At 34.9% G+C, this 26,966-nt stretch overlaps 1 protein-coding gene across 12 annotated transcripts in view; it reads right to left on the reverse strand.

Annotated features, from left to right (window-relative positions):
* Positions 1-1,830: 1,830 nt before the first annotated feature.
* Positions 1,831-26,966, reverse strand: part of gw (trinucleotide repeat containing adaptor protein gawky) — a 28,494-nt gene continuing 3,358 nt past the window's right edge. Inside the window, exons 2-16 of one of the 12 annotated variants that reach the window (XM_034329446.2) lie at positions 25,474-25,523; positions 25,166-25,300; positions 24,680-24,857; positions 21,170-24,403; positions 20,730-21,088; positions 19,804-20,659; positions 19,346-19,725; positions 19,067-19,264; positions 18,833-18,988; positions 18,243-18,722; positions 18,053-18,152; positions 17,817-17,977; positions 16,647-16,876; positions 16,195-16,576; positions 1,831-16,086 (exon numbers count right to left, since the gene is read on the reverse strand). In XM_034329446.2, coding sequence (XP_034185337.2) covers positions 15,745-16,086; positions 16,195-16,576; positions 16,647-16,876; positions 17,817-17,977; positions 18,053-18,152; positions 18,243-18,722; positions 18,833-18,988; positions 19,067-19,264; positions 19,346-19,725; positions 19,804-20,659; positions 20,730-21,088; positions 21,170-24,403; positions 24,680-24,857; positions 25,166-25,300; positions 25,474-25,523 — 7,241 coding nt within the window. In that variant the 3' untranslated portion in view covers positions 1,831-15,744. Of the gene's footprint in view, positions 16,087-16,194; positions 16,577-16,646; positions 16,877-17,816; positions 18,153-18,242; positions 18,723-18,832; positions 18,989-19,066; positions 19,265-19,345; positions 19,726-19,803; positions 20,660-20,729; positions 21,089-21,169; positions 24,404-24,679; positions 24,858-25,165; positions 25,301-25,473; positions 25,524-25,866; positions 25,886-26,621; positions 26,762-26,966 lie in introns of those variants that run through there. The other 11 variants (XM_034329447.2, XM_034329450.2, XM_034329449.2 and 8 more) reach the window with 11 other exon arrangements.

Below are 26,966 nucleotides of genomic sequence, written 5' to 3' on the forward strand. Positions count from 1 at the left end.
TCGACTTAAACAAAATTTGATGATCATCAACTTCTCAGCTCATAAAAAGTTATAAAATTTGTAAAAAATGTAAGTTAAAATTCACGAATCTACTCTGAAAATTAATTACATAATTGCTTTATTCTATACAGTTACATTAAAATACACTGTACAATTCGACTCTTCACAGGAAACAAATCAAGAGGAAAATCGAAAAATCATGTTATTTTCAACTAAAAAATCGTTGATTATTGCAGCCAGAACTTTTAAGCCGTGATTGCTATGTATCGACATTGTGTTTTTTCTTTTCTTTTTAACGATGCAATCATTCTCTCGGTGAAGAAAAAACCACGGTTTAAGAAATATATTCCATTTTATATCTAAGAAAGGCCGCAGTTTTCTCTTGTACTACAATCTTTAAAACACCCTGTGTGTGTGTGTAGTAGAAAGTATGTTAAGTAATTAATATGTATACGTGCACACGTGAATGGTACACATTTTTCCTCATCCTACATATTTATATGCATGACTACAAAGTTCGGATACATATATATAATATTTAATGGTGTTCATACATCGTTCACGTATATACGTATTATGTACAGTCGCGTGCATGGATGGCTTTCTTCGATTAAAAGAAAGTGTACTGACCATGCGAGGTTAGCGAGAGGAACTCCCTCGAACCACTCCGAACTGCGTCGAGGTCGGAGCTTGACTGACAACGAGTAAGAGGCATTGAGCGTGGCAGAGATATACTGGCGAAACGCACCGAGCTGCGCCGAACTTGGCCGAGTTCGGGACGCGAGCGAATCAGAAGCGTTGGGCGGAGTTACCGATTTCAAATTTCACGTATTTTCACACTTGAATGATCGTGGGACTACGCTATATCTCTTCCACCAACTGTACACTTTGGCTAAGAATAAAGATAGAGAGTTTGCCTTTGTTCTTTGGAGATGCTAACCTAAATCCTCCTCTACACTTTCGGTTAATCGAAGGAAAGTAACATGGTAAACGCGACTATACGTTTAAAATGTATACCAATATATCATACACACGCATACATGAGCACTTTCTTCACATAGGTGCACGTATATTCGTATATATACGGACATAAAATGTGCAATTGAAGTGGAAGGGCGATATGTAAGACTCCCGGGTTCAAATTACACCAATTATTCAAGAAAATAATAAAATTGATACTCGGTTGCACACGCACTCGTCGAATCGACAAAAATAAAGTGAAGCATTCGCTCTGTTATAGAAATAAAGCTTAAGAATACAACTGTTTCCTGTAGCAGTATCTTTCTTTTCTTTTACAAACACCCTGTATATAAAAAATGCGTGCAGTGAAGGAATCGAATGAAATTTAGAATAATTATTCTTTTTTGTTTTCAAGCGGCATAAAAACATAAAGTGTAAAATTCGTTTTTCTTTTTACGACGACTGGGTTTAATCTTATACATTTATATAACCGTATTACATATAGGGTGCTTAATATAGGAGGCGCTATAGTGTACAGTACAATTCCCTACTATAAAACGAAATAATTTTCGGCAATGCTTCCCCCCCCACCCCCCACCCTTTCATTTTCATGTAACTTTCAGTCAAGTAAATTTGGCGGGAAAAAAATGTACCTTCAAAACTGGGAATATCTTTGTAGAAACAACAAAAAAAAGGGTATTCGATCTCCTGAAAATCATCTTATTTTCAGCACGGGAATCGTAACTGCGTTCTTGTACTATAATTGATGAGACACCCTGTACATATTTGAATCGTTAAGCATAATATATATATATATACCACACGAGCGTGTTAGAATCTTTCCCAAAGAAAAGATTTCCTTCTTTTGTGTCATTTTTTTTTTCTTTCTTTTATCTCATTCATCACAATATCGGCACACATACAGAGACGCAGGTAGAAAATGGGACCAGGTTCAATGTTACACATGCGCATACCATGCGCGAACCTTTTTTTCTCAAGTAGAAAAAAGTCGAGGCTTTCTTTTTTTGAAAATTTCCTGTTTTTTTTTTCTTTTCATTTTGTTCTTCTTCTCCCTCCCCAAGCTAAATCCACCGCGGTTTATTCATTAACCCTAATTCTTCATTTTTTAAAGTAATTATTTATATCCTAGAAGAGCTATATACTCAATATTTATTATCACAACAAATATCTTTCCGCTAGTTTAAGAAAGCTTTTCGCCCTTTGATTCAATTTGATATATATATGTATATATGTATATGTATGCGTATTGTGTACGTAATGCATGTTATGTATGTGTATCTGAATGTTAAATACAAGCAACATTCAAATAACCCTATACACCTTTTCCCACTTTTTTTTCACTTTGAATTCTTTCTGGACTTTTTCTTTCGCAATTGAAGACGATGCGTATCCGTGTCATATTAATTAAAAATGATACGAATTCGCAATTAGCAGTTCATAAAGTAACAGAATAAAAATAAATTTTCGATGTTTCTTCAATTCTGATATGTGTAACATCCCATTTCAAAAAAGATAATTATCTATTACTTCAGATGGACTTTCGTTGAGATTTTGAAACCTACGTTGAGCTCATAATAAAAATAAAAAAAAAAAAAAAAAAAAAACATTATTAAATTACAAAGAAAAAGATACCAGAAAAAATTCACAGGTGAAAAGCTTCTCGAACGACATTTAAATAAAAGAAAAAGAGAGAAAGAAAGAAATGTTGCTGACATAATCATAGTTACTTGTTCAAATTCATCCCCATTTACTCGCGCGGTTTAGTTTCTTTCTTTTTCTGCAATTCGAAATCTTATTCTAAGAGTCCGTTAGAATTATTATTATACTAAGCTACATACTGTGAATATATCTCTCAAATACCGTTAGACAATGAAAATCGCAAAAATCGTAATAACTATACTATTTATATTTTTTTTCCATTATTTCGTACCGCAATCTCTATTTCTTTAATATATGGTTATTAGCACTATATATATATAATATAGATATATATATATATATATATATCGCGTTTTTATTTTTAATTTTTATTAATGAACATTACGATCAATTATTATTTATTATTACTGTTAATACCTACTTATTCATTCATCGTTATTATTATTAGTTACTATTAATCTGTTTAAAATTAATTAATCTTTCATTCTTGTTAGGAATAGAGGTTACTCGCGAATTAGTCCACTTTGTTGCATTAATCAATAGTCACTTTTTTTTCTTTTACAATAATTAATTCAATCCTTATCAACTAGTACTCTTTATCAAACTGCGTGTGTTGTTTCTTTTCAATCTTATGCTATTAATAATATTATAGGAATGTATATATGCGTAGGCGCGCGCGCGCGAGTGCAATATATACGTATAAATTGATAAACAACGTGTACGTGTATTTAAAAGCCTGCTGTGAAAATTTGATTCTTTTAACACGTGAGAATCGACCACGCGATATCGCGTGAGCGACAGTGAATCTGTCAATCGTGTGTGTATGTGTGTGTAAGTGTGTGTACGCGCGCTCGTACATCCGTGCCTTAATGTGTCCTGTACTTGCTACCTAATCGTAAGTATGTATGTATATTGTTGTTAATAATACGCTTAAACGACGAAATTGGACTTCTTTGATCTTTCGGGATGTTTTATTTTTTTAATTCGAAACGTGTGCACTAGGGACACTTTTATTTTTATTTATTTCTAGATCTAATGAACAACGTGACACACAGACTACTCGCTGTGTTTAGAATTATTTCTCTTGAAAAATCAGTGCATGGCACACATCATTATTCCTCTAATGGTCTTAACACTTTGACAGTCGCATTTGTTTGAAATTAAATTACGTTTGGTTCAATGAATGTTGAATGCCAAAGTGTTAAAATCTACAGGGTGGTTCAATGTATTATACATTAAATTTTGTACATAATTTTTGGCCAACGTTTCTGAAGCACCCTGTACATATATTAATTTAATAACAGAAAATTTTATGTAGAGCTCTTTCCTAATGGAAAATCTTTTTCTTCGAGTGTGCGTAAAAGCTTTATTAAAATTTCATACTTCTTCTATCCACCATAGAGATTGTACGTTTATTGCAATTATGAATATACACTTAAGTCGCATAATAAAAATCTTCACAAAATTGAAATCATTTCAAATTTCATTTCATATCTCGAACCGAACTTTCCTTTTAATCTTTTGCACTTTCAAGCATATGTACTCTATAAATCTATTTATACTTATCAATTGTGTTATCCTTTTTTTTTTTTTATATATTTAAGGCAAAAAATGCTATTTAACGTATTTCTTGCTACTTTCGAAATTGCATTTTGAAAGATTCGTCAGCCTTTGTTACATTTTCGTAATCACTACTTAAAAAAATATTTACAGGTTTCGCATTTTCGTTTTTTAAAGCACTTTTTCAATCGAATACCGAACTTTTGATCAGTGTTTTGTCACCCCTGTATGAAACTTTAGAAATTTTCCAAAAACTGAGTATTTTAAGTACTCGAGAAATATTTTTGCTTCATTGATTAAGAAAAACAAATACTAGAAACGTAAAAGAATATTCAACAAGCAGTATTTTATTCTTTATGTTTAACATTTAGAAATAATAATAATGGTTAGAACTTAATTATCGAGGGTACACTATTATTTAAGCACATTTCATGTATATATATATATATATATATATCTCTTACAGAAATACGAGGAACTGTAGAACATGTAGGAAAGGGGGGAAAAAAGAAGTGATTTGTTAAAATTTGAACACACACTTTCGCGGCTTCTTTAAATAATACTGTGTATAACAATTAAAAGATCAAAACTATAAAGATAATTTTTTTATACTTTGCAATCTTTCCGATACTTACAAAAAAAAAAAAAAAATTAATTAAATAGCAACTTTAATATATGTTCAATTTCCACTAAACCTACTATTATTATCATACATTGTTTATATAACGAAATGTTAAGACGTAAAGCTAATTACGTATGCCTTTTTGTTTATTTAAAACCTTCACCGGCATTGTCTTATTAGCCATTGTAAAAAGTACTTAAATTTCGCGACTTAGAAGCACAGAAATCAAATTTACAATTATTCAAGTATTCTTGTTAAAATATTAGACAAAAAATAGAGATACTTTCCTAAATTAAAAAAGTATTCGATACTTTTGGTCTCTATAATGATTCCCTTACATTTCGAATGATCGAGCCTTGACTATAATTTATAATCAGTGATTAGAATTACACTAGTTAAATGTTACAATTCTTTTTTTATTTTTTTAATCATCAAATCAACAATGGCACACGCCCCTGATGCACACGCATTTATGTCTGGAAAGAGATGAACATCCCGAAAGAAGGATTAGCGTATGTGTACGTTTTCTTACTGGCGCGTGTGTACGCATGCGCACAACATAAGTAAATCTGGGGATCCCCAAATGGAACGCATGCACATAGAATTAATAAAACCAATGCGTATGCATGTATAAGCGTACTGAATCAATATTGACGATAAAAATAGAGTAAGCACACACACATGCGTACAAATCTTATCATACGCAGATTTAAAAAAAAGGAAGAAAAGAAACAAAAATAATTGTGAATCAACAACACGCATGCGCGTAAGCGTACTGAATTCGTATCGTATATTATTACGAATTGCGCGTATGCATAATACGTTTGATAAATATACACCTATTGACTGTATTCCTTTAAAACTTTGTCCCTTCATTTAATTTATCAAACGTAAATTCGAGTTACGAACGGTTCGTGTTTCTAAAGCCTTTGAAATTCGATGTTCCACGCGTTTCACTGGACACGATCTATGATCTATAACACGTTCGAGGCGGTTTGGATCGATCTACCCATGTTTACGATCTCGCCTGATCTCGGTTCAGTTGGACCGATTATTCTGGGCTCGAACGTGATCAGTTTGAATAAAGATATTTGTACTGGTCAAAGAAACAAAATGGTCTTGTAATTTCATACGGTTAAGTAGCTGTTTGGATGAAGAAACTCTTCTTAGGACGTTTATCGTGATTGATTAAAATTATTATTGCTAGGAATGTACGAGAACTTGATCTAGGGAGAGTCAGATCGGGTTAGAGTCCGAAGAGTATCACATGGCATGAAATTCTAGGGATCCCTAGATTGTGATGCCATTAGATACTTCTAGGACGCGAGACCTGATCCTAGATTTCCAGATTCTCGTTCAATCCTAATTATTGCAACTGTATCGTAGAAATCGGAACGGTTAGTGATCACAACAACAGACTGTGGCCTGACAAGAAAAAATAATTGACTCTTTGAATAAGTTCGAGCGACAGAACGCTGTTGGTAGTTTCAAAAGAAGACAGACAATAAAAGTAATATTAGGTACAATAAATGTTTCTTTGTCTGCGACGAATAAAAATGATGTAACGAGTGTGTACACGGACGAAATGGCGAAGAAAGAAACGGAGGAGAGAGAAGCGCGTCGTTATCATATCTTTTTTTTTTTTCTGCGCATGCGTACAAGTTATCGTGGTGTTGCATTGCGAATTACCCTTAAATATACATATATAGCATGCTAATTCTAATATCTCGAAGTATGTTTGTTTATAAAATTAATAATTAACGACACTGAGGCGATGACTAAATTGTTATCAAAAAATCATGAGATTTTTCCTTTCTCCCTATTCATAGATATGTGTTTTAAATGAAGTTTTAAAATATATAGAAACGAACCACCCCTTCCTCCACTTCCGTTGTTTAACACTTTCTCAAAAATTCTATCTCCATAAAAAGTATTAAAAAAGAAAAAGAAACAATTGTAACGTTAATTTCAGAACATATTATTTCATAAATAAAATTACTATTAGATTAAAAACGAATTGTTCCAATGATTCTTTTATAAATAATTAAAAAAAAAAAAAAAAAAGGGACATTTTCTACAACATCGCTCGAAAATATTGTTTATCAATTTAAAAGAATATTTAACCCCCAGTGTCGTACAAGTTCCATATAAATACTCGGTATATTATCTTTAGCTTAGCATTTTTTCAAACTTTTACGAGCAAATACGTCGCGATCATGCTTGGAGTGTGCTGCCGTTTATCCCCGTGATAAAAGGACAATGGATTCTCACATTTCATTTCTTTCCATTGAGACAGAGAGAGAGAGAGAAAGAGAAAGATCCATTGTCGTTGGAAGTACCAGCGCTTGCATAAATTTAATTATTTCTTTTTTTCTCCTTGCAATATAAATTTATGTTCCATCACGTGGAACGCAAAAAAGGTACATTCACTATATTCAATACGCCCTCAGACCTCTATTTATGTGTGTGTGTATATATCTATATATATATATATATTATTAACATTATATACTAATTATAATATCATCGCTACATATATGTTCCTTATATGACTGGTGCTTTTTTTTCTGTTTGTTTAAAACTATATACTGCCACTGCTGCCACACGCTAAATATTCAACGACAAATATTATTACTGCCACTATTAATACTACTTGATTTAAAATATTATAATTGCGATTATTAATATTCATTAATCGTTATTATCGTCCTCGTCACAATCACTCTTATCTTTTTATTGTGGTTTACGGATCATTGATTACTAAATATATATATATAATATATATATATTTATATAAACAGTAAGTTATACTCTTTTTTGTTTAATATTATAATTAGCAGCCTTATTACTATTACCATTGGTTAATTCTATATCACTTAAAAACTATTGTGTGTGACTACTGCAGCTGACCGTCTACTACTATCATTATTTTTGTTCTTTTTTTATTTTTTAATCTTTCTGTTTGTTGTTCTTGTCCCACCACTACTATTTATTATTACTATTACTGCTATCATTATCTGTGCAGCATCAGTAATGACAGGGGGAATTGTCTTAAATAATAGTAATAGAAGCAGTGATGCCAATACTGATAAAATAACAATAGCAGTAACAAACAGCACCAATAGTGTTTCTTTATATTCTATGTTTTTTTTTTTCTTTAACATTAATTATATGTAATAGTAGTTGTAGCAGTAACAATAATTGCACCCATAATACATAGTAGTAATGATACACATATATGTATGTATATATATATTATTACGAGTAATATAACTAATGGTAATAATAACAATCGAAAAATTAAAAATAAAACAAACTTAGGGCTGCAGTAAGAGTAATATAAATATAGTGGTAGTAGTAGCGATTGGAAATAGCAGGAACAGCAATAAACAACAATACGTGTGATTAGTACTTTTTTTTTTTTAACTTTTTTTGTAGTAATAGTAACAGTGGTAGTAATGGTAATGATAGTAGCAGTAATAGTTGCGTACCGAATATAACCCTATTCAATAGTGGATTTCAAAAATTATAAAATTTATAAGAAAAATTATTGTGAAGTAAAATCAGTACCATATTATTTAAACTGCTATAGAATAAAAATGTTAAAATAAAATTTTTCATATCTCAAGACTTCCAGATCCTTCCCTGAATCCCGTAAAAAAAATTTAAATAATTGTGAAACAGCAGCAACAATAATATCATAATGACATTTATTAAAGATAGCAGTAATAATAGTAATAGTAATAATAATAATAATAATAATAATAATAATAATTACAACAATGATGATGATTGTAGTAGTAGCAAATGCAGTAATAATAATAGTGGTAACACCATCATTAACACTATTATCACAATTACACAATATTGCCGCTATTACTATCATTGTCAAAGCCACTACTACTGTTGCAACTGCTATTACTGCGATTATCATTTATTTATTTATTAACCACTATCGGGTACCAACTACTTTCTTAGAATTACCATTGTCAATATTATTGTTGCTGCTGTTACTAATGCTATTTTTATGAATATCCTTATTAAAAATTACATATTATTCTTGGTTTCATTTTTAATCATCGTTCTACACATATTCATTGATCAAAATATTATCATGGCTATTTATATGTTGCTATTACTATTGTTATATATATATATATATATATATATTGTATTATTAGTGTTCTTATTTATTATTATTGTTGTTGTTGCTGTTATTTAATATTAGTGTTATTATTACTATTACTATCATTATCATTGCATTATTATTATTATAATACTTATTATTATTGTTGTTATTATTATGATTCAATGGTTCTATGGAACCTGAGATAAATCTGGGTAAAAGCTTAGCATAGAACTAATTTTCGATGAATTGCAGAGGCAGCTTTTTTCAAGCATTAGGATACAAATTTTATGATGAAATCTATATAGTTAAATTGAACGTTCGTTTGCTTTAAACATAATTAGTCTTCAGATATAACTGACTGAGATATTAAGAAAATGCATTTTTATTCATTAAATAAACAGTAACGAATGATTTGATACTTAAATCTTGACCTACTCTCGTTGGAATAACATAGTACCATTTAAACATGACATTTTCTATGGAAATCTTTTTCAAGGCTATTTGAACCGGTCATTTACGAAACTGATTAATTCCACAAAAATAAATTAAACATCAATCAAGTGGAATTAATCAGTTTGGCTTGTGAACGGTTCATTTAACACTAATCTACTTTTCTCTTTCTTTGTTTTTCCAGTAAGTAATATACACCCCCTTACCTGAATAGCGTCCCGGAGGCAACTGAAAGCGAAGGGACAACGCGCCCCGCTTTTATACCCCACTCCTACTACGGAAAGACCCGAACGCTGCCGAAGCTCTCCGAGGTAGGTAACTGGAAGGGGGCCCTTCTATGCTTTCAGTCACCCGGCGGCAACCGTTTTTGCATGTGGGTATACACACTTTTAATCATAAAATATTTCTTTTAAGTAGTTATTTTGTTAATAAAGCATCGAAAATGGACACGATAAAAATGTGAGAAAACTTTCATGTATCTTAGGTACGTTGGATAATAAATTTTAAAGAAATTATGTCATGAAATAGAGAACCCATTTTTACTTCTAATGTGCCACAACTATGGAAGCGTTCTTTTTCTTCTTTTCTTTTTTGTTTGTTAAAAAGATTCTAAACATTTCTGACTGAACCGAAATATTATTTTCAGTCTATGATAAAAACGGATAATTTCGTTTTTTTTCCCCTTCAACGTTGTTCACTTTCGTTACCAGCCACGTTTTTTAAATTTAAGTTAATTAATAGAAGTTTTGTAGCATTGTGTTTTCTTTGGCTTTACCAAACTTACTAATGAACAAATTTTTTTTTTTCCATTTTTTTTCTTTTTTATAAGTATCCCATTAGTATCTACACGCTTATCGATCATTTTCCATCGAAATACACGGTGTATAAATAAATTTGTTAAATATTATAATTTTTATTTTTTAATATTATGGAATTCTAATGTATCCACTCTCTCCGATCTTTTGATTTTTAAACAATTAACCCTTTTCTCTCTAAACTAAATTTTACAGAACCATTTTGATCCCTCCAGTTTTTATGCGATAACCCAAATATAAATGTGTTTGCTGACTCACAAGAAAAAAAGACTAATTAATAATAGTTTGATCTGTCATCTGCTTTAATGGCAGTCCGCAGAAAAGAACATTATTATTCTTAAATCTTGTACCTAAGAGAAATCAAAGGTCTGAGGGCGTTATGATATATTTTAGAATATCAGAAAAAAAATATTGTGCAATGAATAAACACTCTTTTTTTCTTTTCCATCAGTATGGTTATCAGTCCATTCAGGTACCTTTGACGTTGAAAACATACACATACATACACGCGCACGCGAGCGTACAAAGCAAATTTACACATGCACCCACACGTAACACGTTCACACATACATACATACATACATACATACATACACGTATGACGTATACTCGGATTAATAATGCACACGTATGGGTCAGAAATCGAAGGAATGAGAATTCAATTAAGGCCTTCACTCAAATTCATTTTCACCACTTTCTCGTAAACAATTCTTCCCAATGGTGGTTGGGTCAATTGCGACCCAGATTCTATGAAATGTATATCGAACAAAGGATTATTCATACATTGGAAATGGTGTAAAATTGAAAAAAAAAACCTGTGAAATTTCTATTTCTGTATCCTCTCGTCTTCTAGAAGATTCTTTTTTTATATTAATTTCTAAGCGATTAAATATGTTGTACATTTATTTTCCACAACCGAATCGTGAAAGAAATTTAAGTGTTACGTTTCTATCACATGCGATAAAGATTGACTAATTTGTTGTAAGGAATAATTAAACTAAAGTTCATGTTTTCATTTCTCTTTTACGCAATGCAACTGGGATTCGTTAATTGCACATGGCATGGACCAGCGACGACTATTACAAATTTAAATAACAATAAATATAAACAACAGAATGTGAAAACTAGGGAAAATATATATATCTTCCAATGATCGACGGAAACGTGACGTATTCTGTACGAAAAATATAATATTTATTACTATTTTCAAATGACACATGAGCAAATATTAAACCATCACACATTCTATGAGTGTGCGTGGGTGTATATGTATGCTGATATACAGAGAGTCCTAATCATGGTACACGTTATGGCATGGCAAAGTCTGTTAAAATTTTCAATAATTTTTTCAGAAGCTTTAAAATCCTTGTTGTATATTACTAAAAATATGTACAATACTTTGTTTTTTTTTACAATTAAAAATAAAACCGCTGTGACAGTCAATTTCTCAAATTTAAAAAGCCATCTGTCAATAATAGATATTGGTCAGTTATTGTCTGATACACGATGTACCACTTTTGTTTAAATGGCTGCAAGAATATTTTGTAGGCTTTTCTTTTTAATTAAAGATAAGCATAGGGAAAGGAACCTCCCACTGACTGTCTTCGATCCTGGGAGAATCCAAGGGGAACCCAGGGAGAGCCTCTTGTCTTTGTACGATATATATGACAAACAGTGGGTCACTTCTTCCCCTATGCTTCCTTTAACTAAAGAAAGCCTAAGCTGCACACTACTCTGTACTATTAACACCCTATGTCTGAATGGATAATCTAAATCAGCCTTAAAACTAATAACCGAGGTGATCCGTTTTGGACAAGTTATTAGACAATTGAAACGTTGCAAGTATGATATCAGGTAGATAATTAGGATCAGTCAGTGACTGTGCGAATCAAATAGAAAAAAAAAAAAAAAAATAATAATAAGAACTTAACTCATTTCAACTCGTCGTCCTCATTCGAGAGCACTAAACATGAAATTTTCTTTATTAAATTAATTTCTTAATACATATGAAAGAAATAAAATAAAATCTGCATCATTGGTAATATGATGAAATAATTGATAATACATAGCTAGTTCGAATATACAAATATAATGAATAAATTTCATATATAGTGTACTCAAATGAGTTAATGCAAGGAGGGAAGCTCTCAGGTTACACACGACAATCCTAATTCGATTTTAGTCTTAAGTCTTACATACGTATAAGAACTATGTCATAAGGCCACCTGTGGGTATAACAGCTTCCGCTTGTGGCAGCGGATATAAAATAAAATTCACTTCCCTAGCTTTATACAATTGAAAGATGGAACCTCGTTAAAATCTCAAGTTGCTAAAGAAGTTCGGTGAGAACTGTCTACAGCCATAAATAAATAGAATGTGAAGAAAGTGAAGAAAGTGAAGAAAAAGCATTCTATGGCTCGTTCGACAGAAAAGAAAAGAAAGGATATACATTTAGTTTGTAACATTTGGAATGACATTATAAATAACTGAATTAGCGATCAAAGTATCAACTAACGTAGGAACAGTTCTTAAAAGGTTCTCAAGAGAAATGTTTCCGATGAAGAGAAAACGGAGATCAATCAGTTCTTAGAAGCATACACCACCTATTCTAAGGAAATGTCTTTATTATCACTAGTCATGGAGGATACTGATATGTCAACCATAACTCCAACACATTGGAAACAAATTGGAAGAAGTTTCGAAAAGCGAACTGAAACAACACTTCCCTAGAAAAATCATTCACCAAACTCAATATCAGGAATTAGTGAATATAATTTCTATGTAAAATAACCGGTCCATTCTGAGCGCAATTAACAAATCTCTAGTGTAGAACTTAATATTTTAATTTATCTATACCCTCGCTGAGAATAATCTTATAGATGTAAGCTTCCTGATGCTTCTTAAAACATATGTATCTTTTCAATACTTTCTGTCTTAATAACTGAGAAAATATAACATATCACTAGATTCTTATTAAAATTATTAATTTTGCCAGTCTGTTGTCTGAATCTAAACGTGTAACGCATATTTTTATTTGTACCAAAACAGTTCACCTTATAAAAAGGCTGCTGATAAGTCTAAGAAATAAATATCACTTGGCTGAACAATTAGAAAATTTCAAATCATCTTAAAGACATTGATTTACAATTTCGTCTGAATACTTTGCATGTTGTTTAAATGCTATTTCCTTCAACTGCAACCAATGGGAAGTGGTAGGTTGTTTACTCGGTTATTGTTCAATTTACAACACCCACACATATAACATACGCACAGAGAAACAGACCTAATAACGCATGTATGCACTCACGTACGCACACAGGGAGGAGAGAGAAAGAGAGAGACGCACAGGTATACACAGAACAAGATAACTAGAGAAAAACATCGAATTGCCATGTTCGTTATAACTCTATAATTAGTAAATGGTAAAGAGACACGCTGGACATTGGCACGACAGGTGGCATTTAGATTTAATATAGAATAAAATTTATGTTATTGCGATAACATTTGGTATCGTTTTTGTTGTTGTCGCAAGAATTCAGACCCCGATGTAATATACCCTTTTTATTTGAAAGGTTACTGGGCACTTATTGGGATAGAGAATCGACCTTTTTAGTTTGAAACATTTTTCAATTTTTAATATCATCAACATTCAAAAATGTTTCCCTCTTTCAATGGTCACAATCTTTCCCAACAATTTCACAACATATAAAAACTAACTATGGCTATCAATTAATGTTCAAGCAATTTCGTTTCTGCCAATTTAGTTGAAATTTAACAAAAAATGTCGATTCTGTATCACCAGATAGCTAATGGAAGAGGTAATTTTACGTAGCCCGAAGCATCGACGTGGATCCTTGCTTGGTTTTTTTTTTTTTTTTCCTTTAAAAAGAGGTAATATCCCTTCCCCCTTTTTGTATTTTATTTTTGTTTCATTCAACTTTTCTCCGCCTCTTTTTTTTTTTTTTTTTTGTTTTGATTAGATTGGTACAGTCTACGTTTGATACGCATCGCAGTCTCGATTAAAGGAAACCTTTAAGAGCAAAAAAGTGGAACACTCATGAGACCAACGATCATAATTTACTTTCTTACACGCGCATTCTTTTAAGGAATCATTTTGGCGGCGCCTTTATCTAGAAGCAGCCATTCTTTTCGAAGCTAAACGGTTGCGGTGTATGCGCGTACCTTTTATCTTGTTTCGTGTTCTAATTCTTTTATTCTTTTCGATACGTAAAAAAGAGTTAAAAATTTGTATCATTATTTTAAACAAATCGTTTGCATATCGATGTTTTAATATTAAATCACACGAGCGCGTTCGCTTTTGCCATGTTAATTGAAGAAAAAAAAAGAACAAAAAAGAGATATAACACACACGGACAATACTTAAAAAGAAAAAGAAAAAAATACAGATACAAATATATACTGTAATTCTTATTGATATATACGGATCAATATGAAATCATGTGCGTTTATTAAATATATATACATATATATGTATATAGCGTAAAAAGAAATACGCACAAACACCGAAGATACCAAAGAAAAAAATGCACTAAAACGTTAATTTCAAAAATTGTTAATTCCTTTTCTTGCAACATAATCTTAGCACGTGTGATTTTAATTACCGCGTTAAAATATACACAACGACAGCATACAAAATAAAACCGAAGAGATATTAAAACATCGAGAAGATCGTTAAGTATATACCAAATATTCTATCGAATGAAACATTGAAAATATGCTAGTAATACACGTTTGTCGGATAAACGGAATATCATTTGAGAATATATATGATAATCAAAACATGACTTGCACAGGAAGAATACTAGTTCAGTAGTGTCATTAAAATATGTGTGTTTTAATGGTGCGCACTTAGTGTACACACATACGCGCATTATTCGTCCGAGATGAAATTAGTATTATTTTAAAAATACCAAGTACTAAAGGTATAGCAACACAAGCAATATTTATATAGTGTGTGATATAATACTAATCATTACGTTTTGTTTTTCTTTAAAATGTAAAACGGTGTAGTACACGTTTATCACATAGTACACGTGATAACAACCAGCATTCATGCGTTAATTATTTGAAAATCGGGTACTACTCCAACAAACAGAGAGATAGAGAGATAGAGAGAGAGAGAGAGAGAGTTGAGAAAAATACGGCGCACACCAAAAAACCTTTGTGAAGAAAATTCATAAAATATTTCATTTCCCTCCCCTCGTCATTCCTCGGTAATATGTATATATCCTGAATCGAATAAATTCAATTCTCCGTTGAAAATAAGGAAATAAAACAAAGAAATTGAATAATCAAGTCAGATCCCTGTGGTTACTGTTTCAATTATCTCTTTGTTTACGACGCGTCTCGTATTAGGATGCGCGTATACGCGGCGGCACTGATTTAGATTTAAGTAACTTCTTCGCGAGAACCGGCCCATCTGACAATGCGGAATATAATTGACGTATCGTGAAGTAGAAGGCGGCTTGGTCGTCGCACGAGTGACACCGCTCCCTCCGTGCGGCACTCTACATCGACTCACCTCCCAGAAGGTCTCCGGGTAAGTACGAGTTCAGTGAACTGGGCGTAGCACGTTGCTGATCGTTGCTGTCAATACCAGTGCTGCTCCATAGTGAATTACTGCTTGGTGGAGCGCCCCATAATTGGCTCGAACTTCCACCCCATGTGTCGGGTGGTGGACCAGTTTTGTTCGATGGCCGTAAACTCCAGCCTGCTCCAGCTGTAGCTCCGGCTTGCTGTTGACCCCCATGACTTAGTTGTTGTAACAGTGTGTGTACTTCGCTATCAGCTGGTGATTCCGCGAAAATTGTCGTGTTGCCCAGGACGCAATTGTTCAGAGCACCTTGTGCCTATGAACAATAAACATTTGATCTTATTAATTATTTCCAAACCGAAGAATTTTATATTTTGTACAAATGAAAATTCAATTACTACTAGAAAATAAAATGTATTCATACCTTTATAGCCTCGTCTCTAGATGAGTACTTTGTTAATGCAATTCCATGATTGAGGTATAGTCGAAAGTCTTGAACAGGACCGTGCTGCATACAAAGTGTTTTCAGCGTAGAACCATCAATTTGAGGCGTCAAATTTTTGAGTAGTAGCCAGGTAGAAACCCAGCCAGCATTTGTGCTTGATTGAAGACCCCATGAACTAGATGATCTACCAACAGTGCCAAGACCTGCCCAGCCATTGCTTGTATTCCCTGTGGCCTTGCTGCTTAGTCCTGGCGGTGGACCACGAACCTTACTCATCGGTGCTCCCCACAGTTCTGAGGTGACTGCGGTTGGCGGTGGTGCAGATTCACCCCAAGTATTTTTCGCACTAAACATGATACGTCTACTTATTTAACTACGTCTGTTACTTTCAACGGAAAGAAAGGAAAAGAAAAAAAGAATAAAATATATACCTAGTAAAAGCACTTGGGGTAGTGGCGGGTGGATTGAACGTCCATGTAGAATTACTTAAACTTGGTATGGATGTATCAGGATTGGTAGGTTGTTGCGGTGGTGGTGAAGTCTTACTACTTGAAGAGAAGATAGCATCAGGATCTTTGATCGCTGCTAGAGACAGTGGTGAACGGACCACAGAGCCGGGAGTAATGCTAGGATCATCCTCGATGCTCTTCATCTGGGTACCCTAAAATGAAATCAAATATAGGTGGACCCGAATAAATACCACACCGGGAAATTATTACTTTTTCCCCTCCTTTGATCGAGATTTTTTCTAAACGAAGCTTCTTGTTCGCTTTCATTAACATATGATGCACTAAAAATATTAGAACAAAGCATTCATAATGGTTACAGAATTTAGTGATTACAGACACGAGTCATCAGTTTAATTAATTGTTGATAGTGGAAACGTTGGTCACGAAGGTTTTGTTTACGGAATGGACAAAGAAAAGCAAATAATTTATTTAAGTTTATTATACTTTTCCGAGATGTCAAGAATTAAAAGTTAAATAAAATATCTATTAACATGGAGATAACTAGAAAAAATATCCCTATAGAATGTACATCTAATCTTAATAATGCTTTCATAAAACACTATAACTCCTTGCTAAATAATAATCAACATATAAGGTTGTACTGCAAATGTTTCTATTAAAATTTTCAAATTCAGAAGGATTTTATTCTCGTGCAGAACCAACAGCTTCCGACCTCTACTACACACAGGATACCCCTGTATATCCTTTGATCTGATTCTAAATGTACCAATAAGGCATGGGCCTGCTACGTAGCCGAGGAGTCCACTAGCAGGCCCAGGATGAAACGTTGTTTCCTCCTCCTTTCCTTTTCTCCGTTCCCTTCCGCAGCACAACCACCATAAAACAAACATGAAAATTTTTAAATGTGTTACTGCCAGTGGTATTCTGTGCCCGTTATTCGAGCACAATCGGATACCATTGACAGTGATGGAGATAAAACACCTATTAGATGTTAGTGTCATCATTATTCACAAACAGCAACACGAATAAAATTCATACTCTCAAATGATTGTGTAACACTTTAAACGAACGATTATGCGGGCTAGTTAAAATTGTCTTCACAGAGGAAGTACGATATTGGAAATGGATTACCTTCCATGGTTTGCCAGGTTCAAATTCAGGTACTAGGTCGGTGAAGGCAGCGGCACCAGCAGCTGCTCCTGTTGGCTGCCAATCCTTTCCGTCGGTGGAGTCCGTGTTACCTGGATCTGGCCAACCACTCTCCCCAAGTCTGGTGGACCATGTACCATCTCCTTGACCCAACAAAGGATTCATGTTAGGACTACTGTGAGATCGTGTCAAACCAGCCGGTGTAGCTGCTGGCTTACTGGTTGTTCCTGGCGCTCTTGAGAACTCGTTGGTAACTAACTCTCCATCCTTGTCCAAAGAAGGCAACTTCCACTGATTTAGTCTTGATTGTTGCTGACTCTGTTAATCAACAAATAAATATTTCTATACTTCCGCCTACGCTAACGGAAGAGAATGTTAATTGAAAGAAAAATGAATATATACACTTACGACAGGAGGCTCCTTGTTCATTGTCAAGTCCGTGAAACTGTTTTGCAACGCCGACATAGGATCATGTACAGAACTCTTGTAATATTCGGAGCTCTGCGATGGCGGGGCCGGATGTTGTTGCTGCTGCTGCTGCTGCTGTTGCTGTTGTTGCTGCTGCTGCTTCATGTAAGTAGCTTGTTGCACAGCGATTTGATTCTGTAGATTTGCTATCTGCTGCTTTGTCTTTGTTATTTGTACGCTTATCTGAAGGACCGATTGGCCGTTACCCTTCATTGTACTTTGCACAGAATGTTGCTGATGAAGTTGCTGTAGTACTTTGATTTGTTGCAATAATTGGTTCAAAAGTATTAGTGTTTGAGGTGCAAGTGGTTGATTTAGAATTTGGTGGTTTAAGTAACCTTCTTGGACGGCTAATTGAATTTGTTGTACTAACATACGTAGCTGCTGAGTACTAGGCTGATTTTGAGGAGCTCTGGAAGCCTAAAGGTTTGAAACGAAGGTAGAAAATCTGTTGTTTAAATAACTGAATCATAGACCAACACTGTACACAGAAAATTCAATATTAGTACAACTATTGTTATCATTCTTACCTGATTAAAAGGTGGTTGAGGTGCATTAGTACTAGGTTGTTGTTGTTGTAACGGAACAGCGGCTTGTTGTTGCTGCTGTTGTAACTTTAGCAAACTTGCACTAGCAACCGATCCTCCCACGCTGCCAGTTGTATTTCCACTTGGTACTCCAGCACCCTGTAATTAGAAATTAATCCGTAACAATCGTCCAGTTCAATGAACACCCTGTACTCCGTTCGTTATTAGAATGCTTACGGGAGGGAAAGACATCTGCTGTGCGACGTGATTAAATCTAGGATATGCTGGTGCAGTTGTAGCTTGATTGGTTGGATCATAACTGGAGTGAGCATCGTGTCTTCTCCATTGATCCACAGGCCGCAACTGACTAAGAAGTTCCAAGGCTTCTTCTCTATTCATTTCTCGATTCCTGAGAGCCAATTCAACATCCTCCTTCTGTAAATGAAATAGTAAATAAAAAGAAATATTACAAACCGGCAGAGAAAAGAAACGATAATTTATTTGTAAGATGCGTACTTTGAATCCTAAATCACACAAATACCGGAACTCCCTGCTGTTCCATATAACTTCCTTAGTAAGAGTTGGTTTAGTAGGATGTCCCCAACTGGGAGTAGGATCCATGTCGGTATCGACCCAGCTTCCAGTAGGTCCCATTGGTTTAGGTTTATGCGTACTAGGTGCACCCCAAGTGCCAGGATTCAACGGAGCCTCGTTCCAGGTACTTGGAGTTTTAGGCTCATCCCATGAACCTGCGTCGTGCGATCCTTCTGCCCAACTACCGTTACGTCCGCCAGGTGCACCGGGATGACCCCACATTGGTCCGCTTACGTCTGGTTTCATTCCAGGTTGACCTGGCATTCTGTTCTGCGGCATGCCCGGAGGGCATTGCATTCCTACTGAGAAGATTTTCAGGATTTATCAATTACATCCTGACGTATAATTTCATTTACGATCAATCGATTAACTGAACAAACCTGCTCTGCCCAGATTTGAAGGTAGATCCTTCCAATGAGAAACTTTGCTTCCAGGTATTGCCCTTTGATTGGCTGCAGGGTTACCCCACAAACTTGTACCGTCGTCGTAATTCGGAACGTTTCTTCTTTGCGTAGGCGGAGAAGGTTCTTCCCAACCCGATGGTTTTCCAGGCATGATGTCCTTTGGTGGCGGAGCAGCCCATTGATTTATATTAGATGGATTCAACATTTTAGCAGGAGGTCCTGAAGGATGTTGATGTCCCATTTGATGATGCGGAGGACCTGGAGGTTGACCCCACATCGCGTCAGCATTGGCACCGTTCAATCTTCCAGATATTCCGCGGGGATCGCCGCGCATATCCGCTATTCTAGGATCACGAGCCATCGGATCCATTACTCGCATGTGTTCTCGAGGATCCAACGACATCCTGTGATCACGGGGATCTCGCATCTCTCTAGGATCGACGGAACGAAGATCTCGAGGATCCCGGTGATCGATTCTCGGGTCACCCCAGTTAGATCCTGCCCACATGCCGGATTGATTTCCTGTACTGGTTGTCCATTGTCCAGCTGCAGAGTTCGGTTGAGAAGAGGTGGGAGCACCAGTCCACATGTTCGACGAGTCAGCAGCTTCGTCGTCCTCGCCCCAGGTTCCACCTATGTTCGTCGCCGGTGTATGACCCCAGGGTGTCTTTGCTTGTTGTTGAGGCGGCGGTTGACCACCGTTTCTAAGATTAGCTTCCCATAAGTCTGTACCATTATTTACCGGTGGCTTCCACATTGGAACTCCATCCTTAGTCATGCTAGGCTCTGGTGAGGTTGGAACGTCCCAGTTTGTGTCTTGGTTAACGTGTTGCTAATTGAGAGAAAGGAGAAGGAATTTAAGAAACTAATTCAAAGATAAGTTTACTTGTAGAGATACTTACACAGCCCCAACCATCCTGGCTGAACAATGCTTCTCTCATCGTATTCAACTGCTCTAGTTGTTGTTTAGTCGAAGGGGTATTGCTAGCAGATGTGTTATTATTATTAACGGATCCCTGAGCCTGATTATTCGGCTGATTATTATTGCTACTGGAGTTTGATTGTTGCTGCTGTTGAACTGAACTACTATTATTATTTTGACCAGAAGAATTTTGCCCAGGTCCCCCGGGATTGTTAGATTTTCCTTGCGACCATTGGTTACTGTTCTGTCCACCCTGAGCCGTGCCGCTCGACTGAGATGTTGGTGGTCCTGATTGTTGATTGGATTGTTGATTTGGATTGTTCACCTTATTTACATTACCTGTAAAAACGAGGGCAAATAAATACATGAAATATATGAAATGTCTGAGATTTTCAAGTATTAAAGAGAATATAAACATACCTGGAACATTTTGTCCACCGGGTCCTTGATTCTGATTTGGATTCTGATTCGCAGCAACAGATCTGTTTACACTATTTCCAGTCCAATTTCCAGGTGCCCCACTGTTTCCAGAAGGATTTCCCGAACTACCACCCCATCCGGATTGATTATTATTGTTGTTATTTGTAGTACTGGTCTGCGTAGAGCCCCAGTTGGTAGCTCCAGCGCTGTTCAATGAAGTTTCACCACCACCGGCTAATCTGAGAATGCCAGGAATGCCCCATCTTTTCTTATACTCTAAATTGGGCTGATCCATGTCGTAGACCGATCCGAAAAGAAGCTTCAACGTCTGCTTAAGATCATTTTTCTGAGCTTGTAAAGTGCCATCGGAAACTCCCAGGGATGCTGCTATGAGATTCCTTGCGTAAGCAATCAGTTGAATTCGCTTTGACCCGTTTACAATCGTTTCGTTACTTTCCAATCGAAGAGGAATTGGATTCTTATCGTTCGTCTTTTCTTCGGAAGTCGTATCATCTCCTGAACGTACAACTGTTTCCGACATTTCGTATTGACTGCGGTCGCGAAGGCGAACAGTGTCGTTCTTGTTCTTGAAATCCGGGCTAGTATTCTTATTACAATCATAACTGTCGTCGACAAATCGGGCAGTCTGAGGCGTCGTCGTCGTCGTCGTCGTGCCGATGAGAGCAACTTGTTTACAATTGATCAGACTTTTTGTAAAAACGTTCTCAACATTATATCCGATAACTTCGTGTACTTTGTATAACCTTCTTTTAAATCGATACAAATCACAGAGATCCTCACGGGAAATTTTATCATTCATCACGTCAGCGAAAGCTTGACACCTTAGCTTTATTCGTTTAAATAAATTAGAGCGCAATGAACTAATAGAATAAGACGCATGTGACCCCGAGTACTTATAGCTCGCGAGATAAGTGGCCGAAGGCTCGTTAGACTTAACATTATCCTGAAATGAAAGAGCACCAACAGTAATTGTTGCCACGCGATTAATACCATTAATATCCGAGGACAACATCTCCATTGTCTTTTTCTTTAACTTGAAAATTAACGTATCTGAGGTTCTTTTTAACAAACAACCGTCGTTTGGATATTGTTGTTGTTCTTGTTGTTCATTCATCAATGTCACATTCGAATAATACATTCTTCTAAAGATCTTTAATAGGAACACGTAGTTTCGTGTAAGAATTCTTATTGAGGTAAAAATTTCATCGTTCAATAATTTTCTTAACGTTATGATGAGTGACCAGCAAATTTTGTAATTTTCCATACCCACGATTGACATCCTACACTCTACTAGATTTCTAATCGAATTAAATAATAGGACATTTAATTGTTCGTCTTTCATTGAATTCATGTTCTCACAATTCATCGTTGTTGCTGTTAATTTTCTAATTAATGAAAGAAATATATCATGACTAATCCCTTGTTCAAGGGGATCATCGTTCAAGAGACAAGTTCTTGTTCTTCTTAGAAAATTTGGTATCTTATAGGTGAATGTTGTCTCGTTTATTTGAACAGAAATACTCAAGAATTGAACATCGAGATGTGTCCTTTCGTAACTAGTCTCGTGGCTCGGTATCCCCTTCCACGTAATACTAAAATCGCAAATCACCTTATAGCTAAATTTAACCACATAAAGCTTACATCCTAACGAGAGTGGAACACATGCGCGTTGCGTCAGCTCGCTCGCGACCAGATCGAGCCACGAAGGAGAGGATTGTGCGCTGTTGGGCGCGTTTCTCAATGGGAAAGGTCGCGGAGGCTGGTCGGTTAGCTCGTTTCCGGGAACGATAAGCGTAATGGAAGAACTGGTGGCCACGCTTTCCCCTTCTTTAATCAGACGTGATTCTTCGTTCGACGACGTATCCCTTACATAAACATTATTCCTCGGTATTATGAAATTTAAAGGCGCTTTTGATATTCTATACTTCACCGAAACGACGATCACAACATTTGTCAATGTTTCATCTTCTCTGATTAAACAAGATTTCATCATTGGGTGCTTGTTGCTTTCTGAGCAAGCAACGGCTGGCAACAAAATTTCTACGAAGACAGAATTAATCTCTGACAGTGTTTTTAAGTTATCTGAATAAACTAAGCGAAGAGATTCAATTTTCGAATATAGATATGTTGATAAAAATATTTCAATCTTTGAATCAACACCGATCGGATAAAGATACTTAACAAAGGTACATAAGCGTGACAAACAAAGTTCGTTTGAGTCTTGATTATGACATGAAAATGCATCATTTTTCACGCAACGTATTATAATCTCCATAAGAATTTTACTCGAGAATAATTCTAAATATGTTAAAGAAAATTTCCTCGATCCGTTAATCGATTGAACGTTAATAATCCAACGATGCTTGCTTTTGATCATTTGGTCATTTATTAAGAAGTTATATTCATCGTCATCCTGTTCCGGCAACAGTATGAAATTATATTGTTTTTGTAAGGATAAACCGTCGAAAAAAGATTTCACGAAATATCTGAATAAATCCAAATGGGTTCTTAATTTCATTGCATTCGCACCACCGTCCATTTCGACGCGGAGGAAATAATGGTTACTGGTTGAGCTGAGCAATATCACAGACTTGTAGTTATCGTTATTATTACTTAGGAGGCTAAAATTAGACTTAACGTTATTGTATTTGCCCGAATGGAGGCAGGACCCTAGTAAGGAGTAATTGTCAAGAGAGTCGAGAGAGAAGTGGCCTGATGAGGGGCGATCAGACTTGGGTATCCTAACTAGGCTAGGTACCCCTTCACCGACTGCACACTTATCTCCTGTTAATCGTAGATTTACGCTTATACTTAGTACCCTAATATTTAGTACGCTAAAGCTAGTCTTATTATCACTTAATGTCTTAGACATAGACTTAGAGTTATTGGCGGAGCTGACCGGTTTCTTGTTACCGGACATGCCCGGATGTTTTCTTTTTGTTGTTGTTGTTGTTGTTGTTTTATGAACTGTTGGTTTTCGATCGTCTTGATGATTATGTTCCGCTCGATTTGAGCGATCATTTAGTTTAGGATTATCATTATCGTTATTATTATTATTATTACCACTACTACCATTGTTATTATTATTATTATTAATATTAATAATAATATTATTATTATCGTAAGTTAGAAGATGATTTTTTGTTGGGTGTTTTGTGGTTGACGACGCCACTGACTGGCAGATCAAGCTTCGACTAGTCAAGATAAACTTGCCTGGAAAAGTAAAATAATTTTGTCAAAATTACGTATTATCTTCCAAAATTATCTCTTTCCTTGACAGCATTCATAATATTACTCGAGTATTGTTTATTCTAATAGGATAATATATATGAAAGTGAGAACTGTAAGTAGTAGGGGGTATCATCCCATGCCAATTGTAGAAAATTTGCGTTGTTTAACTTGTCGTATAATAAAATATACCCTCTTTTCAATACCATCATTATAATAGAATACGAGATTCAAGATGATAATATAAAAATTGATAGTTACCAGTTTGGCTCGACAGGACGGTTAAAAAGTCAGTGGCGACGATATTTTCGAGATGGCTAGTAGGTTTTGCCATCATGCTGTTGTTTATGAATTCAATATCACAGTATCTAGCATTCTCTGATTCTCTTCCCTCCCCCATCCCTATCGGACTGTTTTTCCCTAATACTACTACATCCCCCTGAAAAAAGAAAATGTTATTATTAAATATACTTTATGCTTTAATGCTTAAAGCATTTCTTTTTATGTTTCAAGCTTGCTTGATAGCATTTATCCAAAGAAATTTTCAAGGTCTCATCAATCTATATGTTATAGTATGGAAAAAATACAATAGCATGAAATGAAACATGAGACAAAGTGGTACTATAAATGTACCAAAGTATCCTGTTCTCTTTTTGGAATATACAGTAAAGGTAAAATGAAAAATTAAGTATAGGTTTTCTAATTGATATTAGTTATGTTAAATGAAAAATAATAAATGAAACTTACCATGGAATTTTGTACGAAGGCATTTGTTTCTGTAGAAATCTCATGTGAACTAGAATTGTGTGGAAACATAGGGCTCAGTTCTTCTTTGGCAGGCAATGCATAGAAACCAAGATCTAATGTTTGAAAACAATGTACCTTACAATAAGATACATTTAATAACCCTTTATATTTTGTGAGTTGAAAGCACGCGATATTACTTTAAATTATTCTTGTACATGTGAAAGTTAAATGATTCTTTGTTAAATGTCAAGGCTCTTTAAACTAAATTCATAAAATTATGAAATCTTTTACAAAATGTAGATACTAACCTTGTAGACTATCACTATCAATGTGCTCCTAGCTCCATGCCAGTGGAGATCTACAACAAAAATTACAAACGCTATAAGCACATTCATCCATGTTACTTTACTTCTAGAAAAATGAAATTACAAAAGAATCTTTATATCTTTAGGAATTTATATTTGAAAATACAGATTATAATTTTATTGATCCATCCCTAAAAATAATTGAATTTGACATAAATAGTTGTGAGACAAGAATAGAAAAAATATTAATATAAATTATTAAACAGTCTTTATCAATGAAATGAAATATTCGTCTACACGTTCAATTCTTAAATGCAACCATGAATGATTGCACACATACAGTAACATTAAAGAACACCTCATCCTATTCAAATGTCGTAAATACACAGTGCATACCGAAACGGAAATCGTCGTTTCGATCGATCTTATTCGTTCCGGCAACAAGCTCATATTCGCTTTTTCTAATTCTTCAATACAAAATAAGCAAACGGAATCGAATATCAGCGATTCTCTATGACATGAAAATACGCCATTTACCAAAATTTATGCGCAATCTAACAAGGTTAGATAACGTACAGAATAAACAAGATGAAGACGAAATTTTTGCTCTTCATAGATAATATCGCACGTATACATGCGCACGCATACATTATATACATACACGTGCATATATAACGTTAATTACAACGTTCAACATTAAAAAATAAAATTTCTTCAATCTCTGCAAAACTCGGTACATACCACAATAATACAACTACACGTATACGTGTGGTGTGTGTACATATACATATATGTATGCTCCGAAAGAATATATAAATTTAGGTGTGTGAGCTCGTGTGCGCATGTGTAACTTATATTTATATACACATCTCATATATGCACATATATGCATAAAGGTATATACGCATACATATGTACGTACATGTATATACATATGTACATACATGTGCGCCCATCTTACACACCCGTACGTAATACTGTAAATACATATGGATTTATGTAATATGTACATAATCAAAGAACGTAGAACGTAAAATGTGAATCAAGACCGAAAGAGAAACAGTCCTTTTTCCAATGTATCCAAAGGGATACGCCGTTAAGATATAATATACGCGTTCCTTTTACGGCTAAGAGAAATGGAAAAGACTTACTGTTTAGATTCGGTGCCCGAAGAAGAGTTCAGTCTAGTCGAAGATATTTCGTTGGTGCACGAAACGGGCAGAGCGAGTACCGCTCCGCTGGTGGGCTATTCCCGCGAGCGGCGCTACTCCCCCGGATTTCGAGGACTCGGTGCTGCCGATGCGCGCACCGACGCCCGATTCATACTTGTACCGTACAAAAAGCCCCTTTCACATCTCTCAATGTATAATAGTAAACAACAGTTATATATTCTAACAAACATTATGTATCAAGAATATATAATAATGTACACTAGTGTGAACAACATTACTATTTGAATGAACTTTAATGAATGACAGATCAATGTTTCAACAACA

This window comes from Osmia lignaria, chromosome 8 (genome assembly GCF_051020975.1).
Source record: "Osmia lignaria lignaria isolate PbOS001 chromosome 8, iyOsmLign1, whole genome shotgun sequence".
NCBI classification, from domain to species: Eukaryota; Metazoa; Arthropoda; class Insecta; order Hymenoptera; family Megachilidae; genus Osmia; species Osmia lignaria.